This window comes from Convolutriloba macropyga, chromosome 1 (assembly GCF_964194025.1).
Source record: "Convolutriloba macropyga chromosome 1, txConMacr16.3, whole genome shotgun sequence".
Taxonomy (NCBI): Eukaryota; Metazoa; Xenacoelomorpha; order Acoela; family Convolutidae; genus Convolutriloba; species Convolutriloba macropyga.
The window spans coordinates 48,864,581-48,879,899 of NC_134468.1; the positions used below are offsets into that span (position 1 = coordinate 48,864,581).

Sequence of the window (15,319 nt, forward strand, 5' to 3'; positions counted from 1 at the left end):
TTCATTTTTTTGAAGTGCGATTGATGAAAGCCAACTTATGCTGGCTCATAAATTTATGCTGAACTTGCTAGTACAAACAATTGGTTTTGAACATATCCCTGACAAAGTAATCAAATGGTTCTCAAAATTCTCCTGGCTATCTTTCAATTTGGAACTTATTGTTCTTGTCTCCATTTTGATTTGAATGCTCAAGATTAATTTTGCAGACTTTCGAAACTTCTAGCTGGCTTTTTTCTGGGTAAAGACAATCTTTTAAAAGGCATTTGCCCATTATTCTCAAACAGATTTTTACTATATCTGCCGCTTTTTTCAAAAATGTAAAAAATTTGCTCAGATTTCTTCCTCTTTGTGATTGAATGGTGGAGACAACCTATATTTCCCAAACATATGTAGTACAATCTATCAATTTTAAAGATGTCAATGACAAAAAAGTCAAATTAATTGCAAAATAGTTCTTGCTTTCTTTCAACCTCACTTGTTAGATTTTTTGTTTGAATTCCCACTAATTTGATTAGAAGAGCCCATGAAAACTACTGCTGGCTCGTAAAAAAATAAAATTTTGTTTTTTTTCTGAGCAAAGATAATCGTTTTAAGTGCACGTGAACATTTTTCAAAATCAATTTAGAAATTGTTTCCAATACTTTATTCAAAACAGTTGATTATTTGCTTCTGTATTGTTCTTCTTCTGTTTGAACTGTGGAGGCACACCTAAGTTAATCAAAATATCTACCTCAAATGTATTAGTGTTTAGATTTGTAGTAAAAGCTTTCGGTTTTGTAGATGTCAGTGATATAAAGTTCAACAAATTTGTAATTTTTTTATTCCCTCCACTTTATTGAGGCTCTTTAATCGTTTTCGTTTTTATTTGAAAGGCGGCTGAATATTTCTTGTGGCTAGTAATTATTTTTGTTTGTTTCTTCGGAGCGAAGGTAATATCTTTCAGAGCATTTGCAATTTTCTTGAAAAAATTGTAAGTCACATCTGCAGTATTTTTGAAGAGTTTTTGAATATTTTTTCTAACGTTTGAATATTTTATGTGGAAGGTTATCTATGTGGAGTTTCCTAATTCATAGAATTGTAGTACAAGCTATCGGTTATAAATATCAGCGACAAAAAATTCAATATTTTTCGTTAAATTCATCTGGCTTTTAATTCAATTTAATTGAATTTTTTTTCTTTTTGCCTCTGTTTTGATTTGACGATTCACTGTGTACTTCTGCTGGCTGAAAAAAATTCGAAATTGTATCTGGGCAAAGGGCCTTAGAAAAGTTTTCTTCAAAAACAAGAAGTTGCATCTGTTATTTATTTTGAAAACTGTTGACCTTTCTTATTTCTGTTTTGAATTGAATTGGCATGACTAAAGTTAAAAGCAACCAGTTTTAAGATATAATTGACAAAAACTTATTAAATTATTAAATTGCTGACATTTTTTGCTTCCCTATTTTGAATGTTTTAGTTTTTAGTCTGTTGTGATTTGAAAGATCAATGAATACTTCTATGAGCTCAAAAAATGTTGCTCCGTTTTTCTTTGAGCGGCGACGTTCCTTGTGACGTCAGCACAATTTGAAACTAATGTCACTTTTTTTCTCTGCAATGGAACTTTAAATTTTATCCGTATTATTTTGTTTCCTCGCCATTAGGTACGAATTGTTGCTATGTTTTCCAAATTGCTTAATAAGTTAATCAGAAAAGTTATATAAAGTGTTTAAAATAATGAGTAAATGTGCAATCAAATTATAAATTAAAGCATTAATTTTAGACATCAATTTTTACAGTTTTTTCATTAGTTTGCCACTAGCGAAGTAAAATCTCTACTTTACTAATCTCTGCAAATAGCTTAAGAAATGTCATGACTTTCTCTTTTTGAAAAAGAGCATGTTTCTATTTGCTTGGGTCAGCTAATAAGTATAGTGTAGACAAAAAATTATTGAGTCATGAATGTTTTGCGATTTTCACGTGACGTAATTATGTAAATACTTACATCCATGCCTCCCTCTGTACCATCTACGGAGCTGTCTAGTTCTATGATTCTGCCTGACTTGGTTCGCAGGTATGTCTTGGTGGAGAACCTGTCCCTTACTATCTCCATCAGTTCTCCATCCTCCTTCCGCACATACGTCTTCTTACGAACTGTGTCGTTTATTATCTTGTACCTGCACACATTTAATTATACAGTTTAGAGATCCACATTGTATTAACGGGCAGTTTGATAACCTTAGTAATGTTTTCTAACTAGGACAAAGATCGGCCAAGGATTCTGGCGAAAAAAAGTTATTTATTTGAAAGACTATTTGTCGTGGTCGATAACACGGGTCAAAGAATTCAATAAGTTGAATTTTAAATTAAATTTTGAACTGAAAATATACAAAAATTAGCTTGTAATTATAGTGGTTATCTATGCGAAAATATACAGAGAAAATTTAGATTAGCTAAAAATATTTAACATGATTGGCATGTGAAAAGATCTTAACTCCGAATCCCGGAGGTGACTTTCTATTTTCATCAACATTTCATGAGAATCATATATGGCTTGGGTACAATCGAGTTCATTAGTTGGAGGTCAGTGGATGTTAGAATCAGGTTTCTGTTGGTGGGAGAATTTACTTCTGACATATGATTGATAGGTCAATAAGATAATGATAGCGCCAAAACAAAATTGGAATTGAGTTTAGTTTTGTAGCCATTACTTATCGACACAGCAATAAAGTTCGTCAGGTAAGTTCTTCTTTCGTTCTTTGAAACTTTAATAAAGCTTCTAAGTTTCTTGATGTTTCATTGAAACCATCACATCCTCCCTCCTTTTTTAAGCAAGTTTGTGGGTATAGGTTCTCCAAATCTGTCAGGTTGTTTTCTGTTCCTGGTTGATGTTCGTGAAGGCTCTGAGGTTTCGGGTTGTTGGTGCTCTGCAGATGATGTGGCTGCAGAAGCTTCATCTTGATGTGAAGGTCCCACATCTGTGTTCTGAGGTTGTAGTTCTGATTGAGATATGGTCTCCTCCACTGCTGGTTCAGTTTTCACATTGTCCTTGTCTAGTCTCGCAATTTGGTTGTCGCTCACTAGAATAGTCCGTGCTGAGTTTTCAGGCTGTATGAAAGATGTGTTGAAGCCCTTCCTGATGATGAAGGTAGCAGGAACTGTCTTTGTGTTTTCGTTGGCCTTGAATAGAATGGGTTCGCACAAGTCGAAATCTGCTATTGCGGGTAGTCTCACTCTGCGTCCCAACAGGAGTTCAACTGGAGTTTTGCTCCTCGTCTTTGAAGTGTTGCGATGTGTCATCAGTGCCCTTTGCAGAAATGCTCCAAGTGACACATTAAGGTTTGGACTCCACGCTTGAAGTGCCCGCTTCACTGTCTGAACTGCTCTTTCAGCTAGTCCATTAGCTCTTGGATGATAGACGGGTGATTCTATTTTCTTAATTCCCAGTGATTCACACCACTGTTTAAGGTCACCACTTACAAATTCAGGACCATTATCAGAAACTAAAGTTTTTGGTATTCCGAATCTTGCAAAGATTTGACTAAGATATATTTTAACTGTTTCTGATGTTCTATTTCCCGCGGGGAAGGCTTCTATCCAACCAGAACCTGCGTCAACAATTACTAATATATTGCCTTGGTCCTTAACATAACCCCAGTCCATGTGGAGCCGTTCCCAGACGTCGGCTTCTGGCCACGTAGAGACTGTTTTTCCCAGGCTAGGCCTGTTCAATTGACAATTCTTACATTTACTAACAAAGTGTTGAACGTCTTGGGTAATGCCAGGCCACCAAGCTATCATTCTGACTGATGCCTCAGTTGCATTCTTTCCGGGATGTGTCTCATGCGCTTTTGCCAAAACCAAGTGTCGTAGTTTGGGTGGAATGAAAGGAACAACACCTCTGAAGATGATTCCATTATGTAAAGTAAGTGCATCTTTCTGTTGTTCGAATCCTTTTTCCGTTTCTGAACATTGTTTCCAATTGCCGCTTTTGATTCGTTTCATTATGTCCTGGAAGAGTCTGTTTGTTCCAAGTTCAGTTTTGATTTCTGCTTGGGTCACCAAATCACTCTGAGCGAAGTAGATGTTATTGGTTGCGAAGCACACTCGATCGTTGTCGGATTAGTCTTCGTCAAAATCCATTCTGCTCAAAGCATCTGCATGGGGTATCTGCTCCCCTGGTGTGTACTTCAACTCATAGTCGAAACCCATTAGAGCTATTGCCCATCTTGTGATTCTCGCTGATGCTGTCTTCGGGATCTCCTCGTCTGGTGCAAAGAGATATTTGAGTGGTTTGTGGTCAGTCTGTAGGGTAAATCGTCCTCCAAGAAGGAATTGCTTCAATCTTGTGACCACAAAGACAATTGCCAGTGCTTCCCGCTCTATGTTCGAGTAGTTTTGCTCCGCTGGAGTCAATTTTCTCGATACATATATGACTGGATGTCCTTCTTGAGAAAGAACCCCGCCAATGGCTTTTTCAGAGGCGTCAGTAGTAACTGTTGCTTCTTTTTGTAGACTATATGGCTGTACCAGCGGGTTAGCACATAATTCATTTTTTATGTCTTCAAAGGCTTTTTGTTGCATTTTGCCCCACGAGAAATCGCTATTTCTCATGTTATTTAAGGGTAACATTTTTGTTGCAAAATCAGGAATCATTCTTCCGTAAAAATTAGCTAGCCCAACAAACGATTCGAGTTGTTTATTGTTAGTTGGTGCTTTTGCATTTTTTATTTTTTCAACATGTTTGGGATCTGGTGCTATTCCCTCCTTTGAAATGGAGTATCCCAAAAAGCTAACGCTATCGACTGGTTTTGAGTTAGATTTTTTCTCATTAATAGTAAAATTTTTCTCACGTAGTCGACTCTTGACTGCAAGCATTCTCTTGTCGAACTGCTCCTTGGTAGTTCCATACACCAATACATCGTCTTGAAAGATCACAACACCTTTGATTCCTTTGAGTGTTGATTCTATACAATTCTGGAAGATTGAAGAAGAGTTTTTCAATCCCTGAGGTAGTCGGCACATCTTGAACAGTCCCTGAGATGTGTTGATTGTGCATATATCTTTTGCTTCTTCGTCAAGTTCAATTTGATAGTAGGCACCTGAGAGGTCAATTTTGCCAAAGTATGAGGCGCCATGTAGGTTATGGAAGATCGTCTCCATGTCTGGTATTGGGTAGTCCTCATCCATGACCTTGCCATTGATGTGCACTTTCAAGTCCACGCAAAGTCTCAATTCTCCACTCTTCTTTCTCTGCCACACCACTGGAGATGCATTAGTGACTCCTCCTGGCTTTACCGGTTCAAGGATGCCTTGTCTGACCATTTGTTCCAGCTTCTCTGTGACCTTGTCTTGAAGAGGTAGAGGTATTTTTTTGGCTTTGCAGAACATTGGCTGTGTTCCTGGTATCAACTTCACATGAGCTTTGTAACCCTTCACAGCAGGTAGGTGCTCGGCTGTGATGTTGTTCACGCCGTGCTTGGGTAGAATGTCTCTACCAAGTAGTCCAAATTCTTTATCAGACTGCACAACTGCAAGTTGTTTTTGAGTCAGCCTGCTTCCGTTCCACTCAACGTCACAAGTAAGTGATCCCAGAAGCGTTAATTGATGACCATCATAAGCTTCGAGATGTCTTATCTTACCATCCAACTGAGGTTTACCAAGCTCAGTCCATATTTTTGATGATATCTGCACCTGTGTCTACCTGCATTTTTACTTTGCAGTTATTTATTGAGATGTATAACCATGTCACAGACATGCTGAAGATTTGTTCTTTAGTATAAAACATTCCCATCTCCAATGCTGGAGATGCTTGCTCTGAAGAAACATTTTCTTCTTCGCAAAAGTTATTCTGTTTATTGTACTTACCTGAATTTGGTTGGGGTTTGCTTCTACACATTTTTGAGAAGTGTCCCACCTTTTCACAGGTGTTGCATTTCTTACTTAGCGCTGGACAAGGTCTACTAGAGTGTGGCTTACCTCCACACCTAGTGCACATGTTGCTGTTTCTATTAGCCGTAATTTTTTCACTTGGTTTTCGAAAGGTCTTTTTGAAGTTGAACCCAACTTCTTCTTTCACAGTAAAGGGCTTATCACCTGATGAAGAACTTGCAAAAGCCATTGCTTGACTTCTGAACTGTAAACTCTCGGTCATTTCAGTAACCGACATTGCTGGTTTTGCTTTAATACCGTCTAGTAGTCTAAGTTTTGCTTCAGGGTCCCTCAAACCTGAGATAAACTTTATTTTTACCAACTCCTCTTCGGGGTTGGCTGCTGTTTTCAATTTTTCGAAGTCACAATAGCGTGCTTCCTCTCTAAGACGTGCTAGGAAGTCGTCGTCGGACTCCCCTACACCTTGGATTACGGACAGAAATTTAGCCCTTTCTGCCGTTACTACTCTCTCTTTAGGAGAAATATAATTTTGAATCGCCAATCTGATGTCTTTAAACGGTGTGTCTATCAAATTCCTAGGACTCATTAAGCTCCTAAGTTTAATAATTGCATCTTGCCCGCACAAACTAGGAAAGAGATTGGTTACCTGTAGGTCCTGTACAGTACCATCGGTGTTGACCTTGTCCTCTTTCTTCTCTGCGCGACATTTCGCCACAAAAGACATAAAACACGCAGTAGCTGATTCTGCATTCTGTAGATCCAAAATTTGTCTGTCTGTAGCTGGTCTGGACACCATTGTCGTGGTCGATAACACGGGTCAAAGAATTCAATAAGTTGAATTTTAAATTAAATTTTGAACTGAAAATATACAAAAATTAGCTTGTATTTATAGTGGTTATCTATGCGAAAATATACAGAGAAAATTTAGATTAGCTAAAAATATTTAACATGATTGGCATGTGAAAAGATCTTAACTCCGAATCCCGGAGGTGACTTTCTATTTTCATCAACATTTCATGAGAATCATATATGGCTTGGGTACAATCGAGTTCATTAGTTGGAGATCAGTGGATGTTAGAATCAGGTTTCTGTTGGTGGAAGAATTTACTTCTGACATATGATTGATAGGTCAATAAGATAATGATAGCGCCAAAACAAAATTGGAATTGAGTTTAGTTTTGTAGCCATTACTTATCGACACAGCAATAAAGTTCGTCAGGTAAGTTCTTCTTTCGTTCTTTAAAACTTTAATAAAACTTCTAAGTTTCTTGATGTCTCATTGAAACCATCACACTATTGACTGTCAATTTGGGCGAAAACGGAAGACTGAAAAAGTTAAGAATTGCAAAATAATTTTCCTATTTTCAAATACCTGGTTCAGTTATCACAAATTTTATGCAATCGTCTTGAAAGTGCCAAACAGAAGACGCATAGGTTCAGGAATTTTTATTCATATAGATTGAAGAGAGCATTATAAACGAATAGCAAAAATAGGTAAAATAAAAAAACATAGCACTGATTTCAATTTTCTCAATTAATAAAGCTCAACTGCAAGAAGAAGTAAATGACCAAAAACCTCTTTTTTGAGTTTCAAGTGTAATCAATGCACGTAGCTAAATTTGATGAAGACTAAAAAAGTTGGCAGGACGGATTCAGAACGAGCCACTGGAAATGTTTGCAATCTGATATTGACTTGACTTAACCTAAAACTCCAAAAGTTTTTGAAAATTTTGTTGAAAAATGGTGGTTTCATAATATTAAAAAATTGGTAAGTAAAGCAACTTAAACATCCGTTTATTTGTGATACCGACGAGAAAAATATTTAAATTTGCTAAATATCAACAATGTTTGTTTAGGAAATCTGCGAACAAATAAAACATTTAGCAAAAGTTATGTAAATTGCCATTATTGGACTTTTATACCCTGGGAACACACAGTTCGCGTTAACAAATTTACGTGAATGAAAGAAATTATTAGCCAAGAATTAGTTGAGCTTAAACTATAATAATCAGTTTCTATATAGTACAAAAACAAGTCCCAGGTATGCACATAGACTGCTTTCTAAATTTCATCGTCCAGCAGTCACTCAGTGTGTTACTATAGTAAGGTATCAACCATTTGCTAACGGGGACATTCAAAATTCTAATTGATTAAATAAAGTTCTCGTAAAAAATTGTATAGAAATATATGTTATTAAGCAATACCAATTTCCAAAAACTGATGGTCCGTTTCCGTTATTGGCGCCTCCCCAACACGCACATCAGTTGATTTGCACCCCCAAAAATGTTACATTTTCTTCTTTATAACAACGTTGCTTTATGTTTGGTAAATTTTAATTTACTTTCTTAAAGTCAGAAAATTTTTGACACAAAGTGTTGGAAAACTTGAAGAAATGAACCACGTATATAGCCAATAACAGTGATAACAAAAATGCTTTCTTTATATTCATGTTGTCATGCAAGTATTAATTCAAAAACCTGGCTGTTGTGGTATTCTGTAAATGAGTATGATTCGTATATGTATATGTAAAAAGTACTGAGGGCCATCCATATGCTCGAAGACATATGAACCGCGGTGCCAAATTGAGGGGGGGGGGGCAATAACTGAAAAGACCCAAATTGATCTGTAAAAAAGTTTGCCGGACTTAGCGAAAGATCTTGTAACATAAAATGTTTCATCTAATTAAAACATTAACTGATGACCTACTTATATTAAACTAATTTTGTAAAAAATCTGATGTAGTTCAAGAAACAGTGCAGGTCATTTAAAAAAGTTTTCAACTCAATTATGCAAGAAGCTGCTTTTAAATAATGGTTCAAATGATAACATTTTCCCCTAAATTTTGGGTGTGGGGGTCAATGATTTAGTTCAATAAATCTTCAAAAATGCATACCGAAATGATACTTTTTTTCGATGAATAATCGATAGATCTGAAGCTTTAGAACTTTATGGCCTATTGCCATGCATGCATTCATTATTAAAAGCCTCCACTCATTATATGTAATTATAGAATGACTTGTATTTTGTCAAAATACAAGGAAAAAAGGAAAGTATCGACTAGTACAGCCCGCGCTATCACTACTAGGTTTTCAATTTTGAATGTGTTTTAGAGTGACTTTTCATTTGAAAAGCTGCATAGAAACATTTTTAATACTCAGACCATTATTTGTTGAGTTTTATCATGAAAACTTCCGATGGCAGAGCAAAATCAAACACCAACAAAAAAGATCAGTTTTACTGGTTCATCAAGAAAAAACCTCAAAAACAAAAAATTAACCTGTGGAAATCAATTCTTCAGTCAAATTACGATTTAAGAGCTGCTTTTCCAAATCTTACAATCCTATTATGTTGATATCATTAACGAGCTAATAAACTGGGACAGAATTATTTTTCTGACCCCACTTTAGTGGGAGGGAAGAAGTAATATCTCAAATTGTTTTTTTTTGCAGTTCAGTCAATTTTCGCTGATCGATATAATCATCGTAGAGAATTCATCGGAAATATCGAGGTTTATAGTTGCGTGAAAAAGAGACAATTTCGGTTGATTTTGTTCACATTTTTCAAAATTTTAGCCCAAAATTTCTTTAATTTTGCAATAATTTGTTAGAATTGCCAACAATACTTTTATTCTATTTACCACTAAAGATAGAGGAGGGCTGTTGAATGATGGTTTGATGCAAACTTTTTTAAGCTAAATATTTGCTCGAATTGTTCGAATTTCAGATTTTCTCATCAAAGAAGTTGCCAAATACCCTTGTTCGAATTTCAGATTTTCTCATCAAAGAAGTTGCCAAATACCCTTTAACAGCCCACTTTGTTTAAGTTTATCAAAAGGAGAGACATGGAAGCTGCTAACTTAAAAAAAACATATTTCGTTTTCGATTCCTAATAGAGTTTTCTTCAAAAAAAATAAAACCCGTTTTTCGCTAATTCAATACAATATCTATCCAAAATGCGTAATTTCAGTTTGAAGTATTGAAAAGTTTCAATTGTCAAACTATCTATCTCAAAAAACTGCAAAATAATTATGTGTTTTCTTGGGCGCGCAGCTACATCTGGGTCAGTTTTGTTCTCATCGCGGACTCTAATAATCAAAAAGTGTGCGGATTCTATTGGGGCGCGATCTTTTATTTCGAATTATTTTCGCACTTTTTTGTTTTTATTGTGTTGAAAACTGACTAAGGTGAATTCATTCCAAAGTCCAATTGACGCAAGTGCAATTAAGATGAGAAAGAGCCTCAATGAGCATAATAATTTAACTTTTGAGAATGAGCCCATAATTTTCACGTTCTGAAATCATGTTTTGCCTGCAATTTTTGTTATTTTTTGCAGTCTCATGACTATAATTCGTTAATCTAAATTTTTTTTGGCTTCTTTAAACGCTAGTGAAAATACTATACAGTGCTTTCAGTAGATATAAATAGGCTCTTATGACTTTTTTGTATACATATGCCCCTTTTTTATTATTCTACAGTCAACCTGTTAGTTAGTCGCAGCAAAATCAGCTCAACTTTTTTCCCTGTGAAATAAAGTTTAATTTATGTAAAGGTTTTAGTATCAACTAATGGGTCTTAGCGTTACTACTACGGGTTTCGAAAAAAAATGTCGTGATTAATGCATGCTTGCATATTTTGGAGACGCAATTCTGTTTGCTTGACAAAACAACAAACTAAAGACAGTTCCAATTGTAGTCTAAAGAATGCACAGAATTTGTCGAACCAACAAAAAAGTTTTTAGCTTGCTAAATCTTTTTGTTTTTAGGGCTCATACAATTAGTTTCCATAGGAACTTTCATCGAGTTGTAGATAGTGTTCAATATTTCATTTTTTGTTTTTCAAGTTTAGACCCTTTGAAATTAATACCAATTGATAATCAAATGAAATCCACGTGAAGATACAAAAGACTTTCGGATGAACATAATTTTCAGTGTTTTAGGACTTTGTCTCAACAATATAAAACCCAATTATATTTCTATGGAGTAGAAAGTCGATCTTTATTTGTTTCAATGTGAAAGCTTTTGGTTTTCTCGACTTTTGAAAATATTTTAAGAGAATTCAATCGGTTTTTCAGTTTGTCACTTTTTATCCTCTTTCTGTCAATAGGTAGCCTAATCGTTAAAAAGACAGGCCGTATCCTCTTTCTAGCGAGCCAAAATCCAATTTTTATAACTGTTTTGCTTTCAACTAAAGATTTCTTGGTGCAATCTGATACTATGCAATTCCATATAAAAAAAATCGGTTTTGGATATCTGCAGATTTTTTTGGTTGTTCTTTGTTTCCTCGCCTAAAAAAAATGAAGAGGTCTCATTGGCGTTAAAAATTTGCAAAATTGCAGCTATAATGTTCTCTGTGAATATTTCTGTGAATGTCTCTGAGAATGTTCTGTGTGAATTATTTTATTTGATTTTTCCTTGAATTTTTGCCATTTTTTCTTGTTCTTTCTGTAATCGTCTGACATAATGATGGCAGGTCCGAATTGCTTCGTTAAGAAGTATCAACAGTTTTCAGTTGTTTCCTCAATTATACAACAAGAGCTATAAATGGACCTTTTAATGATTTCAGCTGCTATCTAATGATTTTAATCATTTAGAAAATAATGGTTTTCCACAATGGAATTTTTGTTCGAACTTAAACCTTTCAGCAGTCGTTTTTTGAATTGTTACCAAGTCTCTTCAAGGAAAGCTGTCATATCTTTCTTAGTTATATACTGGTCAATTTGTTTAGTTGAGGTGTCATCGAGAGCCATTTTGAATTTGTTTTTTTTTAAACATAAACATCAATTTTTGAGTGTAATGAGTGTTTGTTTTATTTACCTTTGCTTTTGTCTTGTCCTGTAGTTTGGTTTTTGGCAGCTTTCAACAATCCCATACTGGGGCAATACTTTATTCAATTAGTGGTTCGTTGAACAATATGCGACTTTTTATAAGTTTTCCATCTCATTTGCTTTACATTTAATTTAAATCAAGAATGCGGATGAACGTGGTCGGAACAATATTTGCAAACATAATGTAATAAAAAACATTAACATAATTGCAAACATGCTAATCACTGTAAACAATTGTACCCACAATTAATATTTAACAACAAAATGTAAAACAGGAATTTCTGAAAAATTTTGATCAAATGGGAACAACGTTCCACGTGCCTTTAAAAAGAAACCTTTCTTAGTAAATTTATGCACAAAATATAAAGAGAATTACCTAAACAGCAGAAAACCATTCCAATTGTCAAAAAAGTTACAGGACATTTTTTATTACGATATTCTACGAAGGGGTTGTTTTTAGTTTTAATGAATTATATGACTTTGACGTAATTTGTCAACATGTAACGTTAATTAACCAGGAGGTTATTTTATTTTAGATGTTTCAGTTTTCAGTTCTCTAGATAAAAAAAATAGTATAAGTTTGCGTTTATGACTCTAAGCTATTAAACTTATCGTAACTTATGCATTGTTCTTGTTGACTAAATGTGTTCCTCAGGTTTTTCCATGTTCTTGTCCAAAAATATTTTGTCCATATTTATTGAAAACATAACTTTACATGGATTCGATATGCCATATTTGTTCCGACCCCACTTGTTGGGCGGAGAAACTATATACTCAAATGTTTTTTTTGTTCAGTCAATTTTGGCTGATCGATATATTGCACGTAGAGAAATTTGAGTGCTAGCATTAAAAAGCTCGCCCAGGATTAGAAAGCTCGCTCATAAAGATTTTTTGAATTTTGTTTCTTTCGAGAAGTTATCGAGGTTTAACGTTTTTTGTGAACACGTGGTAATTGGCATGAATTTGTTGACTTTTAGGGATTTTTTCGTTCAAATCAAGACTTTTTTCTATTAAAATATTAATTAAAATTTACATTTTATGCTACAAAATCAAACAATTGTTTGTTCTTAATAGATGAAAGGCAATAAAAAGGCTAGTTAGTGTCTCATATGGAATTTTACTATTCAAAAAAAATCGAATTCTATTTGAGAGCTGTTTTTCAAAAAAACTTTTCTTATTTTTTGTTTTTTTTACAAGTCACTGAGAAACTAGTCACTTTTTTTGCCCCATATAAATACAAATACTAAGAATAAAAAATTCGTTTGAAAGAGTCGCTCAAGTTTTTTATGGCTTCTACTCTGAGTTTTCTTTATTTTTTTTTTAACTTTTAATTTTCTTTTTGAGATCTTGGTGTCCAGTGGCAGTCTCGTTGACTAAAATTTCAATAAGCTTCGTTTTGAGAAACAACTAAATCTATCTAGTGCTTTGAGTGGACAGCCAATGCCAATTAAGACTTCAAAAAGCAGTTTTTGGAAACTTTTTTAAAATTAACTGATCTTAAACCTATTTTTGCGTACTTGTAAGTCAGTCTCAAAAATAACAGGACCACTTTCTTTAAAATTATATTGGTTAGCGGATTTATCTTCTAACTATTGGTTTTATAACTCCGATGCCACGAGTTTTGTAGTTTTTTAAAATTTATGGATGATTTTTCCATATTTTTGTTCCGTAATATTCAGACAGTAGCTAATGATTTTAATTACCTGAATAATGTGTTTTCGCAAATTCTTTGTTATTTGGCACTTTTAGTCAGTTTCTATGGCTTAGTCTAACGCAAGACAGGTCCCATTGATTTCCAAATGAACTTTCAGTAAATTTATCTAGAATTTTTTTCGTAAAAAGCTACTGGTTTTTAAGACGTTTGAAGTTATTTGGTTTAAAATATGTTGATTAATTTTTGAGTTTCGCTTCATTATTTCTTCTTTTTGTCGACTTGTTATCTAGTCTCCTTAAAACAAAATCCCATCTGCTTTGTTATTTGAAAAATGTAAATTTGTGTAGTTAGGGTTTCGTCTGATTGTAATTTGACGTTGTTACTAGGTGCTTTTAACTTTAGATATTGAGTTTTTGCCGTAAAAATGTTTTGTGTTTTTGCTTGTTTTGTTGTTTGTTTTTTTTCTCGTAGTCCTATTAATGGTAGATCTCGTGAGCGCTGTATTGAGGCATGGCATTATGTATATCAATTAGTATTTTGGGTGTGTAATGATTTCTTTAAACTCAAACATCTATTTTTGATTCTCTTCGTTTGGTTGACAATTAAGTCAAAAATGTAAATGAGCTCGGGTCGGAACGAGCCGCCTGGTATGTTAGTAACCTTAGAATGTTGTAAACGACAGGTGAGAATGCCTCCACATCAGCCATGCCCAGCTCCATCCCATTTGCATACACTCTCATGTGACTGTTCAGCAGAAGTGTCTGAAGGAACTGTGTGGTGAATGTGTCTTTATTTGAACCCATCTCGTAAATGACTCCTTGTCCTTGTTATCTCAAATCACTGCAAAATGTTAATCATGTAACAAATAGTCATGTATTGCTCGTCCTCTATTTTTCTTCTTCAAGAATGAAGGTGGAATCAATTTTATGTCCAATTTGTCAAATTTTGGTTCAAATGGAAACAGTTGACTTATAATTGCTAGCTCAGATTTTTAATTATGTAATAGTCACGAGTTGTTTGCTTTGTTTAGAATAGTCCATACAATAATCTAGAGCTTTGAATATTAATCACTATTTGAATGAATGAATAACTTTTTGATGAACAATGTAAAACTTTCAAACGATAACTTCAACGCAAAACAGCTTGCACATATTTCTGTAAATAATACAAGCTGCTCAATACGCTTACGAAGCTATTCAGAAAATTAAAATGACCTTCGGTGCATTACAATCTACTTTTGAGTATGGGGATGTAAGAAAGTATTAAAACGGGAGGTTTTCAATTGTTTAGTGTATCAATATATAAATTACTTTGAATGTCTTGGATATTATAGTGTTTCGAGAATTCTGTCTGAGAATGATGAAGGCGCGTAGAAACACGCGTGATGAAGGCGCGTAGAAATTTAATTCAAGAGCATATCGCCTTGAAAAGAGACCGAGAACCGGAAATGAGAGCCCAGGTTTAGTCCTCGACTAATGAAAAGAATTTTCTTCGACTCATGAATTGACAATAATTGGACCCAAATTTTGCACTTTAGTTTTTTTAGTCGAGCATAACATTTTGGGTCAAGCAAAAAGTCCAGCGTACGAAAGTTGTTCGACCTACAATCCGTGAAAACTTTAATTCACGCCGAAGTTGAGCACGCAAATTCGGGTCAGCAGAAATCGAGCATGACATTTTATGTTGAACAAGTCTAGCGTGAATAATTGGGTTCGAGATATAATTTGTCTGCTTCAGCAGATTCTTGACTTCGTAGGGTGATTTTCAAAATTGAATTTTCAACTAATGAGTACTACCACACGGTTGTTATTGCCACCGAGAAGTTATCAAACTCCGAGGCGAAGCCGAGGTGCTATGATAACTTCGAGGGCGATAACAACCATGTGGTAATTTTTTTAATCAACACCTGTTGCGATCATTTCAAAATTGAACACAGTTAAAAAATATATCACATTGCAGCAACAATTCAAATGT

General features: G+C 34.6%; 1 protein-coding gene across 1 annotated transcript in view; it reads right to left on the bottom strand.

Annotated features, from left to right (window-relative positions):
* The window catches only part of LOC142349684 (uncharacterized), a 45,107-nt gene extending 30,657 nt beyond the window's left edge, over positions 1–14,450 (bottom strand). The window contains exons 1-2 of the mRNA XM_075401415.1: positions 14,006–14,450; positions 1,982–2,153 (exon numbers count right to left, since the gene is read on the bottom strand). Of these exons, the coding sequence (XP_075257530.1) occupies positions 1,982–2,153; positions 14,006–14,148 (315 nt within the window). The 5' untranslated portion in view covers positions 14,149–14,450. The remainder of the gene's footprint in view (positions 1–1,981; positions 2,154–14,005) is intronic.
* Between the last annotated feature and the right edge of the window lie 869 nt (positions 14,451–15,319).